Source organism: Poecilia mexicana, unplaced genomic scaffold (genome assembly GCF_051168715.1).
Source record: "Poecilia mexicana isolate PSO_F unplaced genomic scaffold, ASM5116871v1 scaffold_9, whole genome shotgun sequence".
NCBI lineage: Eukaryota > Metazoa > Chordata > Actinopteri > Cyprinodontiformes > Poeciliidae > Poecilia > Poecilia mexicana.
Window position 1 is genome coordinate 11,970,820 of NW_028263378.1, and position 24,628 is coordinate 11,995,447.

General features: G+C 39.1%; 3 protein-coding genes across 3 annotated transcripts; all 3 read right to left on the bottom strand.

Moving 5' to 3' along the window:
• Positions 1–1,547: 1,547 nt before the first annotated feature.
• On the bottom strand, positions 1,548–3,081 carry gadd45ga (growth arrest and DNA-damage-inducible, gamma a). Its single transcript, XM_014982733.2, has 4 exons — positions 2,922–3,081; positions 2,711–2,812; positions 2,387–2,597; positions 1,548–2,278 (listed from the first exon to the last, which is right to left on the bottom strand). The coding sequence occupies exons 1-4, from the start codon at positions 2,972–2,974 to the stop codon at positions 2,165–2,167; spliced, it is 480 nt and encodes a 159-aa protein (XP_014838219.1). The 5' UTR covers positions 2,975–3,081; the 3' UTR covers positions 1,548–2,164.
• A 4,861-nt stretch (positions 3,082–7,942) lies between these two features.
• Positions 7,943–13,816, bottom strand: creb3l3l (cAMP responsive element binding protein 3-like 3 like). The gene is made up of 10 exons (XM_014982734.2): positions 13,678–13,816; positions 11,578–11,718; positions 11,105–11,492; positions 10,880–10,989; positions 10,623–10,715; positions 10,241–10,347; positions 10,031–10,099; positions 9,859–9,943; positions 9,658–9,751; positions 7,943–9,522 (listed from the first exon to the last, which is right to left on the bottom strand). Exons 2-10 carry the CDS (start codon positions 11,716–11,718, stop codon positions 9,119–9,121), a joined length of 1,491 nt encoding a protein of 496 aa, XP_014838220.1. The 5' UTR covers positions 13,678–13,816; the 3' UTR covers positions 7,943–9,118.
• A 1,039-nt stretch (positions 13,817–14,855) lies between these two features.
• On the bottom strand, positions 14,856–20,065 carry nim1ka (NIM1 serine/threonine protein kinase a). The gene is made up of 5 exons (XM_014982736.2): positions 18,715–20,065; positions 18,433–18,545; positions 17,334–17,455; positions 17,106–17,252; positions 14,856–16,457 (listed from the first exon to the last, which is right to left on the bottom strand). Exons 1-5 carry the CDS (start codon positions 18,999–19,001, stop codon positions 15,699–15,701), a joined length of 1,428 nt encoding a protein of 475 aa, XP_014838222.2. The 5' UTR covers positions 19,002–20,065; the 3' UTR covers positions 14,856–15,698.
• Between the last annotated feature and the right edge of the window lie 4,563 nt (positions 20,066–24,628).

The window sequence follows — 24,628 nt, forward strand, 5'->3', positions numbered from 1 at the left end:
TTCCTTTCTCTCTCTCTCTTCGTGCGTGTGCACGTGTGCACGTGTGTGCGTGTGTGTGTGTGTGTGTGTGTGTGTGTGTACTGTTCAGGGTTGGCCAAATGTGCACATACAGAGGTGTAAGCTCATGCTTGCTCATGCAAGTGCACGTACAGGTAAGAATGCCCAGCAGTTGGATGGAGGCTGAAGACCCTTGCCAAGAAAATTGCAATGATTTCCTTTAAGGGCTGCCATGGCTTTGATGTGGGCCACAGGTTACTGTCAGCCTCAGGTCGGAGGCGACCACAACAGGCAGACACCTTCCCCTTACCCTACCCACCACTAATGACCGTCATTCTCTCACCACTCCGCTGCAATTTCTTTCCACTTCTTAGAACATGTGTGTATCTGCAGCTGCAGAAATGTTGACAATGTAAGCAATGTACAATGGCTTGTACTTTCTTAATGAAACATTTAACAAAGTCTGATATGCAGTTGGGTTTACTTCTTATTCTTCAACTTTTTGGCTATTTCTGTGCCATTACGAACATACATGTCAATATATTAGGACTTTATATGTAGAAACTCCATAAAACTTACTAAGACATGGCTGTACCAAAGCTCAGGTGTAACAATCTTCAAGGTTGCAATGATTTGTTTACTCCACAATACAGACTTTTATGCAAAAGTGGCAAGAAGACAGCCACACAGGGTTTGCTGTTTTGCTACAAGCCATGTGAGGGACACAGCAAACATGTGGCAGAAGGTGCTCTGTTCAGATGAGATGAGTCAGATGCACCAATTTGAAAATGTACGTCCAACAGTAGAACATGATGGTGGCTGCATCATGCTATGGGGGTGCTTTTCTTCAGTCGGGACAGAGAAGATGGATGGAGCTATGCAGGGCAGCTCTTTAAAGAAAGCTGTTAAAGGCTGCAAAAGACTCAATTTTCAGAATTTCACATTCAATCAGGGGAATAGTCAAACAGGTATGCTATTGAAAATGTATCTTCGCAGACCCAGCAGTACATCAAAACTGATTAAGCCTGGATGATCAAAAGTCATTTCCTAGATGTGCAAAGCTTGTAGAACCGTGAGGTGGTCTGATGTTTGTCTTTAACGCTCACAAAAATGTTGAAAACTATTATTTTATTCCCCTTTGGAACAATGTCGTACTTTCTAAGTCTTTTGCACAAAACTCAAATACTTTTAGTTTTCATTTGTAGCCTAGTGAAATGTGAAAAAGATCAAGGGGTGTGAATAGTTTTGCAAGGCACTGTAAGTCAGTACCTGCATGCACACACCACATTCTGGATGATTCTCATTTTTCTTCGCTCACTCCCTTTCTAAGTCACCAAATCATTTGATCTTTACTTTTCTGCCACCCACATTTAACTCCTTCACTCAGACTGTGTAATCAGTCACACAGCACTTCCTGACTTTAGTGTCACTGCAGTGTGGTGCAGGTTCCCACATTCTGCTGCAACTTATGTTAGCTCTAGATACCATGGAACAGACTGATTGTGAAGACATAATGCGTAAAGAACTGAAACTTCTGAGAGGAGAGGAAGTTTGGTCTCAAATGTTTATTCAGAAAACATTCAAAATGCGTACAATTCAAATAGTTATTGCATCGTTTTTATGCATATCTGAAAGTAAATACAAATAGTCCATGAATGTCTTGCTGGACAAGATGCAGCTAAAACAAAATAATAATCAGGATTTGCAAGCTGAACAATTGCTTTTCCCAAGAACTTCCTGATTAATATATAGCTGTATTAAACAAGAAAAGTCCATGTAGACTCTTTTGGACACCATCTTCAGAACCAGGATCTGACTAGCTTCGATGTGATCAGATTCAGTCCAACTTCCACACTTTCCCAAGTCCAGTGCATCTTTCCTCTGCAACCTGCTGCCCAGTACATGCTCCTAATACTCAGCCAGGTCACCAATTAATGCAACATCCAGCACAGTCCAGCTCCTTCTCAGTGTCCACATGATCCAGTCAACACCTGACCTCTGGACTCCAGCCGTCGCCACTGGGCGATGCAGACCCAACATGCTGACCCAGAATGCTCTGGATTGGGGTGCAGTCACAGCCTCTTAATCCAGACAAGTGAAGCAGAAAGGCTTGACTCCATCAACTGAAGGTTGACTTTTTCGTTCCATCATCCTGGGAACTGTCTCTTCAGCGCTCTGGGAGTGTGATGGCTGGCACCCAGTCATAGGCGCTGCGGCTCTCCTCGCAGAACAGGCTCAGCTTGTCCAGAGCAGGGTCTTTCCACGGGTTTGCACTGGGGCTCTGGAATAAAGCACAAATTAAGACATTTAGAATCGTGACGAAAATGAGATCACTTACTGAAAAGTGGTGCATGCATGACTAAGTGGCTGCAGTCTATGGTGAACGTACCGTGACGAGAATGCAGTGCGCGTCCTTGGGCTCGCCGCTGTCGTCTGCGCCCACCAGGTCGGCCAGACGATCAATGTCGTTGACCCGCACCACGTTGATGTCGTTGTCAAAGCAAAAAGCCTGGATGAGGGTGAAGTGGATCTGGAGCGCGATGTCGCACTCGTACTCTTCATCCGTGGCGAGGACGCAGAATGCCACGCTGTCTGGGTCGCTGTGCGGGGAAAAGATGAGACAGGTGATTAGTTGCACATCCTCGCACGCTTTTCAGCTCAACCCGTTCAAACTGCCATTTGCACTTCACAGAGAAAGAGACTGAATACTCACACATTCATGACTTTTGCAGACTCGTAAACTCCAACTGTGAGGTAGTCTTGCTTCTTAGCGGCGATCAGCAGCTCCTCTAGGGCTGCGCCTGCACTTTGCACCCTTGAAAGAAGAAGAACGCACATCGTCAGAACACTGTGTGCGGCTAAAGAGGCAGTGCACTCAGATTAAGCAGCTTCAGTCGTGTTCAGCAATATAGTCAAAAATTTACCTATCAGCGGTATCCATTGTGTTTTCTTGTCCGTGGATTTCTTCCAGAGTCATAGTTATAATAAATCCAAGTGTGATCGAGTCGTTCAGTGATCCAGTAATAGTGCCGTGCTCTTCCCCGTGCTGTCTCTTGCGTTATTCTGAGCTCGGAAAAAGCCTGTGGGTGGCTTTATAGCCACGCCGGCGTAGTTTCTCGGCAATGGGCGGTCCTTCAGGCCCCCCCTTTTCTCTGTACTGTTCCAACCATTGGCTCGGAGCAGCCGGGGTAAAGCGACGGTAAGGAAAGCAAAAGTCCCCGGCCAGTTTTTTTGTGTGTGTGTGTGTGTGTGTGTGTGTGTGCTGGAGCTGTTGAGCTGGAGCTGTTAACCCCACGTGGGCTAGATTTCACCGTTTCAAGAAATTCCCCGCTCCCCCTCCCACCGCCGATTCCCTACACCTTGGCTTGTCAACATCCAACATCACCAGAATGGACAAAAAACTAAAAGTCCTGTTTACAGAAGACTGATACAAAGAAGTCTGAATCATGTGAGTTCAGTTTGGACACAATGTCATTAAAGAGAATCCTAAAGTATTTAAGACACATGTCAACTGTTCAAAGCTCAGAGAGATTCTTCTTCAGTTTGTGGAATCATTGGCGCTTTAGTTTATATATCAGTGATTGATTATTTCATTATATATTTTTATTTTTCTGTCTTTTTTTATTGTTCTTGTTTTTGTCTGTTTATGGACCATAATTGTGTCTAAATAAAGAGATTGATTGATTACCTTTCTACATTTTGCTATTCACTAATTTGCCTACATTATCAACATTACGTTGTATCCTTGATGAAGAATCATTGTTTGGCGGTTTTGTAACTGTTATGCAGCAGCTGATATTTTTCTGACTATTACGACACCCATAGGGGGCACTGTGAGGCAAATTTCACATGATTAGCAACAGGCAGACAGTCCTGTGAAGAGACTGGTCATGCATCCTGTCTGGTTTTTGGTTTGGGCGGAGGGTGTCGCAGTCTGGTGGGACTCCAACAGAACACCAAATCAGTTTCATTTCCCCCTCTAGTGTATTTAGCAGTGGTAAGCTATTCCCAGAAATGTAATAATAATGACATATAATTAAAAGAAGAAAATTTGATGAATGCATGATTAACTTGGTAAATAAATAAATAAAAATAATTTAAAAATTCTAAATCACAAACTTCATAATGTTTTCTAAAAACTTTTATTTGCAAAATACTTAAATTTCTTTTTGGCTCCGATCCTCGTTTATGCTAGTTGAGTCTCACAAAATGTCACTATAATAACAAAATAACAATAAAAATTGTACTGAAAATGCCTTAAATTCGACACACTGTACTAACTGAAGGATTTGCTGGGTTAAAAGATCAGAAGGAAAAAAAATGAAATGGACAAAAGCATAGGGTGTGTGAGATGTCTGCCTTTAGAGGTTTCATTTCTTTAAAATATTAAGATTTTTTACCGACTGTTTAGTAGGATGTTAGTAGGACAGCTGATGTCAGCCTTTTTAAAAATTAAAACATATTATGGTGCTGCAGGTGGAATGCAGTGAGTGATACCAGTAGAGAAACAGATACCTTCCATGATAAACATTGGAAGTGTATTTTAGGGTAAGTACTTTCCCACCACGGGGAATCACTGCTAAGGTTTTATATAGCAAACTTTCCCTGCCCGCCCTCCATTTGCCCCTAATAAACAGCTTTCCACTCTGTTACTCAACCTGCCGCACTGCTTACAGTCAGGCAACAGAACCCTCCAGTAAGAGAAATCTCCAAGCCTGACCTGACCCTAATAATGAGGCCAGACTTCTTGAAGTCTCTTAAAGGAATACACTCTGTGAACTTCTGGGTTATTCATTTAACCCACACACAGTCAAAAACTGGATTGGTTTAACCAAACATCGATTGAGTCAAAAACAGTCGACAAGTTTCTTGGGTCACATCTGAAATGAGAAGGAGAATCATTGTTCTTCATACACTGCCATCTGGAAAATTGGTGGAATTTGCTAATTGTACTGACACAAGCCATATAAGTAAGCTGTAGCATGTTTCTATGCAATTTATGTGACCACACACAGAAGAAACATGCTCACAGTTGAAGGCTGCATTATGTGTCCCTGTGATTTAATAAGACAGAAACCAAGTGCCGATAAATACTTCATACCTGTAACTTTTGCTATATTTTCCTCCCATTATAACCATTTTTTTTTGGCCAATAAAAATCATAGTAATATTACTATTTATATGTTATATCCGAATTTTGTGATCCAAATTAACTTGTCAATAACAATGCTTTTCTGTGGTCATTTTCAGTGCAGTCAAAAATAAAATAAAATAAATCATTCATTTTGGGTTTGCAGGTGTTAGCACTGTTGCCTTGTAATAAGAAAGTTCTGGATTTTTCATGGCTAAAACACACATGTTGCCCTGACTGGTCACTCTAAATTGGCATGAGTGTGTAGATGCATGGCTCTATACTGCTGCCTCTAGCCTGGTGCCTCTGCATGATTGGAATTTCTGCATAGAGGTTTATTAACTATACTACAAACTAGTTTGAGTGTGTGCACAGATGTGTGTCACTGTGTTTCCAAGTGATTGATTGTGACCTTTTGAGGGTGCATTCCATTCTTATCTAATGACTGTTGGAGATTGACACCAACGCGTTTTTGCTAATTGTTGCTTTGTTTTGTTTTTTCTCGTTGCTCCTTGTTCGTGTGTTTCTTTAACCTAATTCACCAAAACAACACAGATCGGATCATGTTTAGCCTTGCAGTTTTCAGAGTTTAGCCCAAGCGGCCAATTGACAACACACGCCACTTTTTGTTCGTACTTTTTAAAGAGTGGTGGAGTGAGGATGGGGATGGGAGAGGGACGGGGGGTGGGGGGTTAATTACAGCTGCCTGGCTCGACGCGTGTCGTGCCCCCACGGACAAAAGGGAGGCGACTTAAATCCCTCCTCCGCTTCACCTGCCCCTTGTCTTTGCTTAGTGCAAAAGCATGGAAGTGTTGCATTTCTCCATACGTGCATGCGCCCTTTGTGCGCCCTCCACGCACGCGGCGACCAGTGACAGACGCCCGACAGATGTGCGCACGACCCCAAAAGGGCGCGTGCCGCGGTCAGAAGCCTTTTCAGGCCACTTTATCTTATCAGTGGTATAGCATAACACCAATGTGTATTTTTGAACAAATGCTGCCGGCTGTGTTTACGCACCGGGGGGCTACTCCTGTCGTAACTTGAAATGCTATGCCTAAAACACAATGAACAATCATTTTAAAGTATGCGTGCGTGACTCAAACTTGGACAAAATATTAACGGGAAGATTGCCACCATTTTACCTTCTGTCAATTATCACAAAGGAATAATGCTCCCCGTTAAGTGTTTTCATTTTAGATTTCTTATTAAATGAGTCAAAAATGTCGTTTGACATTTATCTCGATGCAAATAAGGTTGCCTACATGATAACTGGATGACTTTTCACCTGAACCGCACAACCACCCAGAGATACACAAAAACACTTGCCCCTTATTGTCAGAAACACAAGGCAATATCGCCCTCTGGCGGTCACTAGCGGATTGAACTTTTACCCACTGCGACCACAAGCCTGAACATGTTGCTGGGGCTCATGACTCATGATTCCAGCCTCACACTTGTGACTCACTTTCTGTCCCGTGTTATCCCCGCACAGCTGAGCTTGCTAAGGTCAGACAAATAGCCCCAGCCTAAAGCGTATTGAGGAGAAATGTGAACAACCTAATTCCCCCTGCTCCCACACATGGACACCTCAGAAAACAACAAACTGAAGCTTTGATTTATGTAAAAGTAAATCATAGAAATGAAATTACACATAGTTGCATCATCTTACCAGTCAGTTCAGATAAGCTTCAATGAGTGAAATGAAATCAGGATTCTGATTAAGCATGTTAAGGTACAAAATGTAAGCATTTCCCAGATCTTGATCAACATGGGACATTTTAGCATTTCCGATTCAAATCCAGTAATGAATCCATCAGCCCTCCTCTCACCTATTGGTTTAATCAGCCCCCCATCCAAGCCAAGACAACTTTAGCATTTCAATAACAGCACAACAGACCAAAGTGCTGAGCAGACATTCATCTATTGGTTCGTCTAAGTTCAGGCAGAACCCTGAAGACCTGCACAAACAGGCTACAAATCAGTTCATTTCCTGTAACCTGTGAACATACTGTAGTCACACCAACACAGATGACTGTACAGAATCAAAGGGAACCCTGGACTCTTTAACTGCAATGTTTTACATTGATTGGTGCAATATTGGCAATCTTATCTTGGCTTTATTTTAATCACGGTGCGTGGGTGTGTGTTTAAATGTGTTTTTTTTTTCTTACTTTTAAATGCAGTGATTTTCTATGTACAGTATTTACACATTAAATTCAAGCTGCAACTGGATCACTTCAAACAGTTTGATTATACATTGTACAGCGTCAATATAGGTTATCATCTAGCTATCGGTTTATCAGGCTGATCATTCACCCATCATTAAGTCCAGTTATCCATTGGTTCATCAGCCTTCTAGCCATATGTTAATTTACCCACAAATCCACCTATCGATATGAGTTTATATGGGAACCTAATGAGTCAAAAATGTTAGTTGACATTTTTTTAACTAAAAAGCAGCTAATAATTGACATTCTCTTCTCAACAAGTGTGATGTGTTGGTTTTATAAATGAGTCAGCAGAGGGCAGTAGAAAGCAGAAATCTCAGAATGATTTTAAAAATCTTAGTGGAGAACCACCTAATTCAGAAAGTATTCTCTGGAGTGATTGCAAAGAACCTTACTAACAGTAAAGCAAAAATGAAAATAGCCTCTCTTTGAGCCTATGCTGGTAAGTATAATGAATCATTTGCCTGTTGTGTTGGAACAGACCCAGCCAACTGGGTCACTTGTAGCTGGACAACAGCAAAAAAAAAAAGGAAAAAGAAAAAAGCTTCTTGTAAAGGCAGTGTAGTCACAAAGAAATAAACAAAAGTTTGTTCTTATTTATAAAAAAAGTTTATTATAATAGATATTCAGACATTTAGTTTGTATGTACAGAAAAAAGTAACAATCATATATTCTATTTACATTTCATTCTCGGACTGTCAAACGTCAGTGCATTGGCTTTGACATGACTAATGTTGAAAATCTCATTTCACGTGAATTATACCAAAGACGTTCCATTTGTCACCGACGGTAACAAAAAATATATATACACAAAAAAAAAACAAAAATAAAATATTTCACTGACGAAACAGATCATTACATCTTTGAGTATACTTTACTGCAAATAGTTCACTGAGCAAATATTTATTAATCCCCTTCTTAATACACGTGAGTGAAAAGGTGTTTTAGACTTTTACAAAGAAAGACAATTTGACGAGCTGGTAAAACATTTTATAGCAGACTGGGCATCACTAACAATTATAAACTAAGGAGCTCGTGGGCATTTTTTCTATTTTTCCTTTCGCTTTCCTGTACAAAAAAAAAATATCAAGAGCATTTTAAAATTATAAAGCACATGGATACCCTTGGTACAAGGGAAATGCTAACACACTTTACTAGTCTTCTAAATGGCCAAATGTCCTGCAATGGCTTAAGCAATAGATACAGTGGTCAAACAACCACTTTGTTCAAGCTTTATGAGTCAAGCAGCTTTTCTTCTACAATACAATCTATGATGGAGGGCTGGACTTTTACTCATGGTTTTGAAGGAGCATGTCAATACTTGCTGAAGGCAAAATTAAAATGTCTCTCCGCTAAATCTTGTATATAAAAAAGTGTCATTGTTCCCCAGTGTGCAAATTTAGATCCATTACTTTTGGTCATCACATTGTAAAACAAGTTAAAAACCCCTTGGGGCTACTTCAGTAGCATGTGGCCTGCAGTAGATCAGAAATTGATATAATGGCAACGCTGACCCTTTTTTTTAATATAGAAACATTCAGTAGTTTATACTGTGAAAGTTTCTTCAGTTCTTCAATGAAATCAGATAAAAAGTGCACAAAAAAAAAAAACTGCAATAAATGAGAAAAGCAGTGAAAAACAGGGAATACCCTGTCTGGACAGATAGTAGTATTTTTACCTTCATCCTTATTTTAAGCTTAATCTTCCCTCATTTAACAGTTAAAAAAAATGTCTCCCTCTGTCCAATGATTTAAAAATGCACCTACATCTCATCAGAGCGGTGCTGCTGTAAAATGACAGACGGGGGGCTTCGGTCGATCCAGTTCTCTTTTGATCCCGGCACGTCATACGCCACAGCAGTCGCCACCACGGGATCAACGGACCCTTCCTTTAAAGGACCCACGCCGCCAGGCGACCCCGGCGTCATCTCTGCCGCCTGAGCGGGACTTGGGAAGTCTGCTGAGGAGTTGCTGCTGACGCCAGTCTCGGAGTCAGATTGTTCCACCCTCTCGTAGTCGGGGGTGTGGTTCTTCTGACCGCCTGAGAAGATGGCCTTGGTGTTCTCCACTACTTCTGACACCAAGACAAGTGGATCATCCTCAGTCTCCAGGTAAAACGTAGGATCTGTGTTTTCTGATGGCACTGAGCGCAAGGTCCGGGAAATGACTGTGAAAATGAGCAAACGATATTTTTTTCAAAAACAAGCCACAATAGTGGGAAAAATAGCTTTATTTTGGCAATACGACAGAGGAAAAACATTTGCTTCAGGGTCAAAACAAAAGGAGCCATAGTGCAACTCACCGGATGATGGTGTGAAGGACTCCTTCTGTTGAGTGCTTCCACCAAATGGATTAACGGACGGAAAGATGATGAGACAGAAAGAGAGCAGGAACACCTGAAGGAGGCAAAGACAAACAAAGTGTGAAAAAAAAAAAAAAAACCCAGCAAAATCTTAAAGCGTAATAACAAAGATGAACACAACGCCTTCGCAGACAAATTTACCATAACACAAGTGCTGGTTGTGCTGGCCTTCAAAGTAGACATCTTCACTATAGCCTGGAGTTTCCTCAGTTGCTCAATCAGAGAGCTATAAAAAAAACAGAAAGGACACATTTAGAGTAATGATGCTTGTTGTTAAAAAAGGAGCAAAGGCGGAATGTCCAAGACTTCTTACATGTTCTGTTTCTGAAGCAGCTGGACTTTCTTCTGAAGTTCCTGGTTGTGTGCAGTGCAGACAGCAACCCTGTGGAAGAAAGTCATTCAGTAATTAGTCCCATTATGTTTGTACCAACACTGTGCAGATACAATTTGAGCCTTATAGCACTTATACCACCTATAATCCAGATTTCCCCCCCAAATCTGTTAAATTATCTTTGTAGCTCACCTGTTTTCCAGTCCATCAACATACACCTTCTTCTTCTTGCGGCTCTCCTGAGCAGACTGCTTGTTGCGGATCTTCCTCCTGATCCTCTTCAAAGTCCTCTCCTCTGCCTGTCAACCAAAGTAAAGGAGGCTTTCAGCGCAATGCTGACATGACAGCAGCAATGTGCCTTAAACTGCTGCGCCACAGAGAAAAACAAAAAGAAGATTTTAATGTTTTCTTGCAAAAACAACAACAACAAAAAAAAACAAGGTGTCACTTCTGAGAAGGTACGTAAAATAAACATCTAGAATTGAAAGAGATATGAAACGAAATCCACATGTGGTCAGAAATATTCAATGTTCTGTGAGGGGACAATTAGACACAGATAGAAGCTCACAATTACCTTAGTGAGAGGCATGTGCTCGGGAATGGTGGCTCCTTCTTTTGCCAAAAGCCGCTTCTCCTCCTCAGTGAGAACAATCTCCTTGAACTGGAACTAGACGGAGAAAAATCAAAGTACTGAAACGGTATTCATTTAAACAAACGTAAATACTTAAATATCACGAATCGGTGCCTTTCTAATAAACAAAGTGTTTTTAATCACAGTTATTTTAACTGCATTATTGTTATGCTAAATATCTGCAAGCATGTAAAACTAACCTGGTCTACTTTGGTTAGCTGAGCCAAATCATGTGCAGAATTCTCAATGGCCAAGGTACAAGGCAGCTCAGTGGTGAAGTCCTCCTCCATGGCATCACTCACCAAGTCGTCTGTTACAAGAGAGTCGTTTTAAATCAGTTTAATCTGTATGTTTACGTAAGTTCTTGTGGTTAGGTTTTTTTTTTTATTATTATCATTATTATTTCAAACCTCCACAACACCCACCCAGATCAATGAAGACATCTGTATCTGGCTTCTCTGCCCTGACACTCTCCAGCACGTCCATATCTCTGACTCCGTTCTGCAGCAGAGAGTAGCTGTGATCCGCATGGACCGACAAGGCCTCAGGGCTCTCTGCTTGCAGCGCTTCTGAGGTAAGGGTGGGGTCAGAGTGCACGGGGCTGGGGTGAGAATAGCTGGGACTGGGTACTATGTCGCTTTCACTGCCGTGCGGACTTCCCAGAGTGTTGTTGTTTCCGGCGCCCGTGCTGCTGTCGTCAGAAATGCCACTGTCGCTCCCCAGCGGGGAATGAGACGGACAGAAGGCCTCCACGTTGTCATCTCCGTCCAACAAGCTGGACAGGAAATCTTCAGTATCCATACCTGTCAACATCTGCAGACAAAAATAAATTCCACTGGTTATAATTGAAGACAAAAGTAATGCCTTGGATAGCTGGTTGAGGCGCTTGAAGCCTTACTTCTTGCTCAGACAGCCAGGATTCAATAAGCCCATCTTCATCCTGAAAGAGGGGCTCAGTGCATCCGTTGTTGCCGTCTTGAAACAGCAGCCCGATGAGATCTGCCCCATCCATGTCTGGAAGGTCCTCAGTGGCTGACATCTGTGACAGAACATCATTTATCATGTCACAAAAGATCAAATAATATGAGAGTTTGGCTGATGGCTGGTTGGTGTATTAATGAGGGAAAACATTAACATCAACTGCGAGAAACATCTGCTCTCACAAATAGTTTTTATTGCATTATCAAGTTTTTATAGCATTTGAATGGTTTCACATCATTGCCACACACTTTATTTTTACTTGGATTGTATGCAGTAATAATCCAAAACAAAGGCACACGTGTTTAATGGACTAAAACAAACAAAAAACATACATACTACTATATCGCCATTCAACTGAACTAACAGGTCAGACATTGATCAAAGAAGCAACTAATTCAACAAAGGCAACATTGCAAAACTTTTTTGGCCTACATCCAACGTACACATAACATACGTGAGGCAGATAGCACAATGAAATATGGAGGTGGCAGCATCATGCTGTGTGGACATGACTGGACTGGGAATCAACAATGCTAACACACATCCAGAGCTACCAAGAATTAAATTCAGAATTTGAGGCACGACTTGACAAATGCTGCAGCAAATCTCATCAAATCAAAATGAGTTTAATCCATTTTGCATAAAGAACTGAAAACTTTCAGCCTGACAACGTACAAAGCTGATACAGACCAGCAGTTGGATTTGGAATAAGATGTGGGGTGAGGAGGGATAAATACAAACACAACAGAGATATGTTCATAATTTCAAAACCTTATTTCATTGTTCTTCAACCTAGTTTTGCAATTCTTTGTGTTGTTTTTTTTTCCCACATACAATCTCCACAACTTCCATCAGAGTTTGTGGTGCTAATAGGGAAAAAAAAAACATTAAAATACTCAAGGGGTATGAATACTGCTGAAAACCACTGTACATATCACAGAAATCCACCAGGTCCCACTACCTGGAGTCAAAGTGCATGTAAAAATATTATTTATGCTAATTTAATGTTTTTATTAAAAATAATTTTCAATTTTAGTACACCACTTCCATGGTAGGGCTTTATAATGAGTAGTTAAGTTCAGCCAAATCAAAACAAATCAAAGCATTTTACTACTGCTGCGCAGCGGCAGCCACGTGGCCATTCACGCTTTTCAAAAATAATTTGTATTATATTTTTTGTGCTGCATGAACGTGTATGCATCTGTAGATGAAGAATTTAATGCGCTTTAGATGATAAAGTATGGTGATGTTTTGTTATCGCAACAGCCTCGCGATTACAACAATGCGTCAGAACAAAGGGGATCTTTCTCTGAATCTTCTCAGCCTATGCTGCATTTGATTCCACGTGTGGCCTCCAGACATAGGTTGAAGCCTATTTTCTCAGATTAATAGCAACAATTTTAATTAAGTTAGTTAAAAGTAAATGGATTGTCTCTTCTGAAGCAGTTGACAACGTGGTACAGTGCGTCTGTAAACCGTCTAATGTTGCATCATCTTAAACATCTCAGCATGACCTCATCCGATAATGTGCCCCGCCCCCTTACCCTTCTCGCAGGATCTGATAGAGCATCAAATGTCAAAACAAATAACACCCATAACAAATGGATTAATAAAAGGAAGGTGGTCAAAAGGTTAAAACAAAAACTGATTTTCGGCTTGATTAAGCGTGTTTTTGCTTTGGTTTTAAACCGCACCAAAGCATTGCAATATATGTCGTGCCACACACGACATATATTGCAATGTTAGTTTAACATAAGTTTAATCTTATGTTAAACTAAGATTAAAACGGAAAACGAGGGAGCTGTTTCAAAGGAGATAAAGCATAATGTTTATTAAAAATACCACGAAAATGCAGCTGCGTTATTAATTCCAGCAAAAAGTAAGGAATATTTTCAGAGTAACACTGACTTATCTTAGCTGTTTTAAGCATTATGTTAAAGGCGTGGCTCCTTTCAAAACATAAAAAAACACTACAAAACATCCTAGTGTTGGTGGCAAAGGAAGCACATTTTCTTACCGTTTGGTAGCAGAAGATGATATCAACTCAAACAAGCTCGTACGAATGCGTTTTGGTTTCTCAGCTTTTTTCTTCCGCTACCGTGTACAGCCGGAGGTTCCTCCTGAAAACACCTTCCAACGAGGCAAAAAACGCGTCATCACGCAAAGGCGGAAACGAATTTGGTACGTAAGTTTTTTGGGTGTTTATGGGAAATGTAGTCAAATGCTTAATAAGCTAGTTTGTAAACTGATCTATTTAGACGTTTTGTGAATATAAAACCTTACTACACGAACAAAATCATAAAAAATATCACATAAAAGTAGTTCTATAAATACATTATATGATATATTTATTAAAGTGAAAATTTATTATTAAATAAAAATATGTAGTAAAATGTTATCTTTTTTTTGCAGGATCTAATATGGTAAAGCTATATTCTACTGTGTAATATTACAAAAAAATTATAAATCAGTTTAATAAAAAAACAGTAATTTAAAATTCAGGTGAATGGACCTTTTATTGCTATTGTTATAGATTTACAGCCCATTTATCATTAAGAAGTAATAAAACTTCTCAAACTGCATTAAGGTTTAGTCAAGTTCAAAGACTAGATGTTTGTGTTTTGTTTTCCCTATAAGCTTTAGTTAATGGTAAACTATATTTAGTTACATAAAAAAACTGCCTGTACAGTTTATAAAGCAAAACATATACACATTTTAGCAATAAAGCTTACAATTATGTTTCTCTTTTTAATTTAAAGCAATATTATACTGAATAACAATTCTCAGAATTATAACAATGCTCTTGTGAAAAATCTCTTTCTAGTAATGTTAGTAATAGTCACAACAATAAGGTACTACTAGCAGGTGATACACAGGCTGTGTACTGTACATTAAAAAATAAATAAATTATGAAAAGTTCTTGTGCTACAGAAAATTAATAAATTTCTTCGTTACACATATACACTAGCATATGTGTAGAATATATTCTAACATTACACATTAGAGTAATTATAAACCAAAGTTATCTATAAAACTAAACTATTTGTCGATAAAAAAACCCCGCAACAAAATATACATAAATTACTCATGGGGTGATAATGCGAGCTAATCAAAGTTTTCTACATGAAACTCAATTAGATATAAAGAGATTAGCTTTTTTGTTGTTAGCGTTTATTCTTCAATGAACAGAAGCAGTTAAGTTTTCATTTGACATTTATTTCAATCAGCACATTAGCATTGACATGGCATTGCATGATGTAGCGACTCTGATATTCAGCCTCAGACCTTGAACCTGAAAGTAACGTTTTACCACATTAATTAATCTTCTGTTAGTTGGTTTACCTGTAATGAAATCTTATCTTAGTGTACTGGTACTCGCCTTGTTTTTAGTCAAAAAGTTAGTCAACAAATTGAGGTTAATGAGGTAAGTATTTGGAACATCTCATAGAGATACATCACATGTGATCCTTTCACCTGTATCATTACTGAAACCAATTTGATTTCAAAACAATGACAAATAAGGCATTTCAGAAAATTGCACTTAAACATCAAATATACCACGTTTACTGCACTGGATGGATGTTTCTGTTTTCATATTACTGATATCGAGCCTTTTTTAGGGTGTTAAATTGGTGCCTTTCAACCTGGCAATAATTCCAATAATGAGCACAGAGCTGGTAACTAACAGTGTATTGTCTATATGACCCAAATGAAATTATTAGTACTCTAACCATTATATTGACTTTTAATTATTTACATTCCATACCTTGTTAAATCTGATAAAAATTTCATTTCAAAACAAAAACAATATATAAAAACTTAATAAACTTTCTGCAGCCTTCTCACAGAGACTAGATTCAGAAGAAAAAGAAAACATACTAAGTAAGAAATATCAAGTTTCAGCAGCTCGATGAGGTCTTAGTACGATTACTTTGACATATACTACTGGACTGAAAAGCTTTGCTAATGCAGTCTGTGCAATTTAACCCCAGGCTGCATAATCATTGAATTTCCATAGTAAAGCTTAACTTTTTTTTGTCACAGAACTACACACAGTTTAGATGTGTGCCGCAAACTGCGATACACTTTTAGTCGCTCCTTTTTATTTGATGTAGTTGGCCCGACTTTCTGTGTGACCGCAGGCGTTCTCTCAACCACCCGCTTCTTCTGAGCCCGGTGTAGCAAGATCCGATAGACCCCAGTGATGGAGCTTCTGCAGTCTTTTCCCTGGTTGTTGAATATGTGCTCTGAAGTGATTCCTAGAGTCTCTAATGCAGCCTTTACCTCCAGCTCTTCCTCCAGCAGTTCAGCTGGTTTGCTCTCAGCAAGGTGAGATGGATCTAGCTTACAAGGCTCCATGGCACATGGGAATTCCACAGGGAGAAGCCACTCACAGCCCATCATTTGCTCCACTGTATAGCGGTCCGATGGGACTGGCTGGAGAATCCCCCTGATGAGCCTCTGGCATGCCTCGGGGACCCACGGGGGAAGCACGTAGGCTCCCTCCATGATGCATCTCTTCAGTTTGGCCACAGTGTCTGCCCTGAATGGCATGGTGCCGGTCACCATAAAAAACAGCATGACCCCCAAAGCCCAAATATCTACGTAAGCTCCTACATAATGCTCATCCCGGAAGAGTTCTGGAGCCGCATAAGGTGGAGAGCCGCAGAAAGTGTTGAGCGTCTCATCGCGGCGGCTCAGTGTGCTAAATCCAAAGTCCCCGACTTTGACACAAGAGCTGCTGGTGTAGAAGACATTTTCTGCCTTTAGGTCACGATGGATGATGTTATTTTCATGCTATGGGGGAAGAATAGAAATCACAGTCATAAACGTACCATCTACCTAAACAAGATACGAAACTAATAATGCCATGTGACGCCAACTCAAGTTAGATTAAACTGGATCTACAAAAGATCTTCTATTCTGAAATCAGTTTATAAATTTCATTAAAAAAAACTGACATGTAGATTTGATCTTTGAGTAGAGATTAAAAAAAGGTGATGCCAGGCGATATCAACGACATTCCAGGGTGTGAAAAAAAATGACTGATATCAGAAAACTTAAATGTATTCATATCTCTGGGATATTTAGATATTTCTATCCAACCAAAATGTTTGTCACAGGAATCTCCCTCCCAAAGCATAATATGGAAAAAAGGTGCACCATTTTTGAAAAAAAAAGAAAAAAAAGAAAGAAAATCTGCAAGGGTTATGACCAATTTTAGGCAAACTTGAATCTATTTAAAATATTAAGGAGGAGTTTGAAAATAAATTCAAGTGGGACAAACTTCCAGAAAGGAAAGTTTATTTTATGCTTAAGTTTTATTTTATCTCATATTTTGGTTGCACGGCTATTGGGACTCTAAGTTACAGAATGTATTCACAGTACAATTTATTGTAATTCTACTCAAATATAATCCATTAACATACGTGTGTAAGTACTCACCATGTGTTTAACAGCCGAGAGGATCTGAGCAAAGACAATCTTGCTGTCAGTGTCAGAAAGTTTTCCTTCAGTAGTAATCTTAGTGTAGAGCTCCCCTCCACCTGCATACTCCATCACCAAGTGTAGCCGTGACAACGTCTCCACCACCTAAAAAGGACACAGACAGAGGCATAATGATCAGAATGAAGAAGGCTGGTTTTAAAAAGGAAAAGGAATCTAAAGACAAACCTCATATAGGCGTATGATATTAGGGTGGTGTAGTTTTTCCATGCTGGAGATCTCTCTTGAAAGCAACCTCTGAGTCTTCTGATCCAACTTAGTTTTGTCTAAGATCTTAATGGCCACTTTGTCTGTTTATGCCAAAGAGAGAATTAATAATCAACTAGAGCTCAATCATGTGACAGAAAGAAATCCTGTATTTTCTTTTAATTTAAATTTTAATTAACATATATAAAGGTACATGCATGATATAAAAAACAACAGACACTGGCAATCTACTCATATTAAGAGTTTTAGCTGCCCTTTAATTTTTTATTTTATTTTATACATTCCCATTTCATCTTAAAATGAAATTTAGTTTTATACATCATTTTTGAAACAGCAGCAACTTGAGGTGTAGGCATAATACATTTACAATCCTAAAAAGTAAGATTAAAGATCTAAAAACTTTACACATATTTCATTTAAATGCCCCAGCTGTTGGCTATGTGCCTTTAAATCATTAATAGAGATCCTTAAAACAACTCTCAAGTAACCGAATACAGAAAAGTTCTCGAGCAGCAAAATGGTGTTGAGATATCTCTTTGTGCTCCAGCATGAATTATTAAGGCGGGTATTAGGCTTAGTTTCAGATGCAATATAGCTGTCAATAGAAGCATTCAAAATGCAATCCAGCTCATATTGTTTTAGAATCAGAAATAGAGTTTAAATGCAAAAATACACTCATAGCACAAAGAGGCATGAAGTAGCAAAATATACTAGAGCACCCACAGTCTGACAGAACTACACACTCATTCGTGGCCCCATCTGTAGCATTTGATGAGGCATGCAGCAATTTTAGCTGTCGCTAAGGAAACTGGAGATCTCTAATCAATCCATTAGGTCAAGGGCAACGGATAGTCACTGTGTTTGTGGATGAATCAGCCTTCTCACCGGGAAAAGAGCTGCTTTATAAATTATTATGAAACAAAAACCTCTTGCTCATTGATCACAATGACTCACTCCTGACAGAACAGAAGGCTTACTTTAAAGCTTTCGATACATGGGGCTTTGTTTGTATCCGTCTTAGGTGTTGTCGTATGGACATGACATTATTTGCACTAATTACCTTTTGTAAGAGCATGAATTCCTAGTTTGACATGGGAGAAATTTCCACACCCTATTTCGCCACGGATCTTGTAGAAGGCAATTCTTCTGCCCACTGTCAGCTCACGGACCACCCTGTGACGAGATTATGCAACACGAAATGTGATATTTTTTTTCCATAATTTAACAAACTCACACAAGAAAGGACTGCAGTCTAAGGCAAGTCAATCAAAATGGAAAAGGTAGCTCAAGTCCAAAGAAATGTCAGACTGTAAAAAATAAGACTTTTTCTCTGAAACCTTACCTTTCATCCTGACACATATCCAGGTTCAGCCTTTCCAGAGGAGTTAGGCGACGAACAGTGGCTCCCTCATCATCTGTGTTGATGTCAGAGCTATCCTGCCTGTTCCAGCGGCTGTACCTTTGTCCGCCAGAAACCACAGCTGTCCCTACAGTGGACCCTCCAACAGAGTCTCCGTTAGACTCCCTGGAACCTGCTCCTGAGACCGAGCTGTTCCCAGTGGTGCCTGCTGTCCCAGTCCCAGGTTCAGCTCCATCTGGGCTGCTCTCAGACGGGCAGACAGCAGTCATCCTGCGAGGGACGCTCAGGGAGGAGTGGGCTTAGGCCATAGCTAGGAGTAATGCAGAACAGGATGCAGAACGGAAGAAGTCATTTTCTACTTTACTTCCTTTTTCATTTCTTACTTTCCTAAACTTTGAGCACCTGAAAATATCCTTTAAGTTGAATTGAAGACATCTGACTATCATCACTATACAGGCACATTTTAATGGATTAAAATAAAATTAAAAAGTAATTCTAACATTTCAGTGAATAAAGTGAAAACCATGCAGATTCAATGCACACAGAGTGAAAGGATAAAAAAATAAAAGACTAGCAAAAATCATAAAACAGAAATGTTATGTTCGGGGCAAAACAATCACAGGAAAGATTAAAAACTAGACAGATGTTATTGGAATCCCCCAGAAGGAAGGTAAAAACACATGGCTCCTTAAGCTGACTATTGCCAGAGAGAATAATCCAAGTATATTAATTGAAAGTTAAATAGAAGGGAAAATTGTGGTAGAAAAAGTGTTTGCAGGTGAACAAGGTTTGGATTGTGACTGGAGTCGGCGCTTCCAATACCCACCTCAGGATATGGGATGCAACTGTCACATTCCTTCTGTTAAGTCACTCCTAAACCAGAGTGAATTGTTTTACTTATTCATACTTACTAAAGTAAAAAGAAAAAAAAAATGAAAAGAAAAATCCAAAGTCCATTTTGTCAGATAAAAGTACATTTTGTGTTTCATTTGGAAAGATCAGGGTTCAGGGGAAGAGCGGAGAGGAACATAATCCAATCTGAATAAGGTACAGTGTAAAGTTTCCACAACTTGGGGATTCATGTCTTCTAGTGTTGGTCGATCGATTGTGCTTTGGCAAGTCCAAAGTCAAAAGCAGCCGGAAATCATAGGGCACTTCATGCTACCCGTGCTGACAAGCTTTATGGAAACATTGATTTAATTTTCTTGTATGATTTGGCATCTAACCACACTGCCAAAAGTACCAATAAGAGGTTATACCTAATTGACCAGCACACTGTTCTGACAAAAACTGCATGTATAATCCATTGAGTACTGTCATGAGGACAATGATAGACGCCATAACCAACACAAAAGAGTCACAGACTGATCACTTTCATGCCAAGCTGCACTAATGTAGCAATTCATCAAATAGGACCCTGATCAAAAAGTAAGTCCATATGCTGCACTGCACCTCTGGGTCAGAATTTATTTTACTGATATTCTGTAACTTTTTTTTTTCTGAAAAATTACATTTTGGGTTGTAAGCCATAATCATATCATATATAAACATTATAAATAAATCACTGAGTAATGAATCTACATTATGCATAAGTGCATAATAATAATAATAATAATAATAATAATAATAATAATAATAATAATAATAATAATAATAATAATAATAATAATAATACATGGTTTTAACTTATTATATTCATTATTTTGCTGTAAAATAATACAAATCTTCCTAGATTCAAAAAACAACATTTGAATGTAATGAGACATAAAAGAAGGAAAATATAAGCAGGTATAAATATAAGCTATTATCTGATCAAAATATACTTTTACTAACTTCAACTATGCAACAAACAGAAAAAATAAACTTACCTTCTAGTGTGTGATTCATTTTCAAGATAAATCCTTTCGGTTTTGTCACTGCATCATTGTTGTATAGGCACTTCTATTAAAGAAGAAATATTCACAGTTTCTTTCTCTATATCAGCTCAACACCTCAGCACATTTTTGCATCTAAGAGCCCATGTTTTATCCAAAATGTCCCAAATACGGTGCAGCCGAAGCTAGCCACAAATGAACAACATGATCAGATTGTCACTGGATGCTTGAAGCTGTTATGCTGTTGCTTTTGGGGGATTTCCTCTGTCAATCTTCCACTTTCCCTCGCTTCTAGCTGTGTCCGAAGGTTCACCAAGGCACGTATTATCAGATTCATGCTCGCTGCTGTCTCGGAGCGGGGGCGTTAATGGAGCCTTTTGTGTCTGAGTATTAATAGGCCATGAGGTGAGGAGGAGGGAAGAGGAGAAGGACGCGAGAGGTTGAAAGAGTGAGGATGAACAGGTGATTGTGTCAGGGTGCAGCCACAGGGTGACAGCCAGGACAACCTGTGAAAAGAACATAGACAAACAGATTGCACAAATTTGAATTGGTTTTTAAGCCTATTCAGCTGCTTGGTTTCTTTAGGAGGTTTCAAATTTGAAACATGTACTTTACAGCATTATTTATAGGTTAGCACATATTTTATGTACTGCATATGACTTTTTCCCCCCACAATTGTCTCATCTTGATAATGTAGCAGCAACATTACCATTGGTGGTTTTGTTTAACAAATAAATTAATAATAAATTAACATTAATAAATCGCGAACACTACCTAACACTTTTTTGCACCACTTGCACGAGAAGGACAGTACGCATCTCTTATCGTACATTTCTTCACTCGAATGTACGATAATGCGTATTGTAATTCATAATTAGGAGCTCACTGATAGATTCAGGTTGCCATGGCAGCTGGGTTAAGCAAATCAAGATTTGGTAATAGGAAGAAAACCTTCAAAACTACCGTTGTGACTAAGCAAAATCATTTCAATTGCAGAGTGCTCACTGTCAGCTTCTTTATTTGCGTCTGTGCATCAGTGTGGTGGTGTGGTTGAATAAGCGTGGAAGAAGGTGATAATTGTATGCTGTTCAGAAAACAAAGCTCTAACGATGCCCCAGAGGAGAAACAGAAAAAAAAAACACATTAGAGATGTAAATGAACTAGGCTTATGTAAGACACATATTTTGTATTAAATAATATGCAAAGTTTGCTCAGACAAGACACTGCACCTATCAGTTACCTAAATTAAACGTATGTTATTAACGTACAAAACCAATATAGGGCGAGCTAAATTTAGTTTCGATTAATCAATTGCTCAATATAATTTCATGGCAGTTTTAAATATACCAATACAATAACATAATATTTCAATAACTTTACATCAATTACCATGTCCTGGTTGGTTTACGGTTGTGCCACTCTCCAACCATTTCCAGATGTTTAACTGAACGGTGCTGAAACAGAGCAAAGAGATCTATATACAGGCAATCTGTGCACTAAAGAAATCATAACCATGTATCATTTTCACCACGGAGCACTATTATGAATTGGTCTCTCAAATAAAATCAAAACAGTACTCAACAACATTAGAAGTTTGTACCTCTAATGTGACAAAAACCTATACAAGTGTGCAATCTTTTGATGAACACAATGGCATTTAAAATTCATCCGTTTGTCATTCTCTACAATAATAAGTTTCATAAAAACTGCCAAACAAATTCATCACAAGTCTTAAAACTTTGTATGACAGAAACAGATCTAGTTACAATAGCAAACAATGTTTCTCTCATGACAGATTTAACTATCCTGAAGAATCCGTGTATGGTTTGTTCTTTGGTTTTTTCGTTTCAAAATAAAATTGCAAAAACAAAACAAGCATGTGTTTTTTTTCGTTTTTAAAACGAAATTAGAAAAAACAGCAACAGACACCTTCCCACCACTGCAACATGCATATCTAAGAATTGACCTCCTAAGCACATTAAAAGAACAATTTAAGAGTGGAAAAAGAAAAACATTTTACTTCATTATTTAAATACAGTAATGTAAAAGACTAACGGCATGTATTTTAAAACCCTGTGACTGAATTTTAATAATATAGCATAAAACTATGAATTGCTCCAAAGATTAGGAAGCGCATCTGATAATGGTTCTGCAGAATCTTCGATCTGTTCATCACTGCCATTTGTAAATATAATGGCCTAAAAATGCTGTACATGAATATGATGTCAGAAACTAGTGCACGAGTCTGCAAACAGTCCGTCATCATTAAACACAACCTGCTTTGCCAAGTATGAGGCCTTCCTTCCTCACTGCACAATTATTGCTGCAAGAATCACTTAAGGCAAACATCAGGCTGTGCTGCTCACTCTCCTGCTGACTGATCTGCTGCTATCAGCAGCCTCTTTATGGCTTCCAGCAAAGGAGAACTTAAGCAGCTCATCCACGGCAGTTGTGGATTAATTATTGCGCTATCCACCTGGTGTGCTTCCCGTCACAGACAAAACTCATGTCGTGTGTTTAACAGTACAAAGAGGAGGCAGAGAGGAGTGGTTTATCACTAGCCTTTTAAGCTAGTGATCAACATCAGTAGGAGAGCTCTTTCTGTAAAAATACAACCCTTTGCTTTCAGTAATTTTAAGAACATTTATCTGGTTGTGTTTGCGTCCCAATTTCTATTGTTACCCAAAATAAGACCTTCATCATACATCTGCACCGGTTAGTGCAGAAATGACTCTCCACACAAAGTTTTCCCCAGTGTGTTAGTTAAGATGCACACTTGAAAATAATAGAAATCTCAATAGTGAAATAGTGTAACTATAAATACATTAGATCTCTAAATCCCTCCCCTCCCTTTACAGGCAAACGAAAGCAGTTTGAGGCAAAGACACATCAGCATCAGTACTTTAAAGCCATGGCCCTGAAACTGTTCTTTAAGTACCACAGATGACATTTGGCTGCCTTTAGTGGCACCTCTGCAACTATTGGCACCAATTCTTCCCAACTTATACAAACAGTTTAACTGTAATGTAGAGCTAATATAATAACCAACAGCCAAATGGTTAAGCTGTGCAGTCACATTGATTTTAGTTTAATTAGAAACCTTTCAAAAACAGAAGTGGAGCGGAGCCAATGTTGAGAAATCCCAACAGTTAACCAGGAACAACGGCGGACTGCTCCATCGGCTGTGATCTGTTTAACTCTAAAGATGAAACCTATATCAGAGAATGACATTAAACCAGGTTTCAATTCCAAATTCAAAAATGTGGGATTTGCTAATTACACAGTTATCAACTACTGTTAAAAGTACAATCTAATAATCGAGATACCACACTTGCAACATTTCAGCAATTTAGCTGTTCCACAAAAGAAAACAAAACGTTGGGATTTGGTTTATGCAAATGTCGGGGACACAAAAATCTCCAAAGTAAGAGCTCCTTTTGGCAAATCAGATCTTGTTTTTCTTTGCTCTGTGTAGAACATCCCATGTTCAGAGGCCACTTATAATCAAAAGAACTGGGAAAATATGTTCACGGGAAGCTCTGTAGGATATTTTGAAGCTACAGACTGAGATCAACTCTAGTAGTCACATGGAAATGACATTAGGGGCACAACTGACTGTAAACCTCTGTGTGGAGAAGGGCAAAAATTAGAAAGCATATATTTTGAAAGTTAATCAAGAAGTGAACCTTGACCGACAGATTTGCACAATGTGGGGAACTTTGAATCTCTGACTCTGGCCCTAATACCAATAATGTTTGGTTATACAAAACAAGTACACAAGCAAGATGAATGAGCACGTCGAGGGACTTGTATGTCTCTGAGGCCTTAATGAAGTTACCATGACACTATAAACAGGAAGCACAAACACAAAATTATGCTGCAGAGCAGCCACTGCCAAGCTTGCCTGCTGGTTCACATCAAAATCAAATTAATTTCTTCCAGCTTTAAAGAGCTGTCTGAGTTTTGCATGTCATTCCCAATCAACACATCAAAGAGGTTTGCATCAAAGAAAAATCACATGA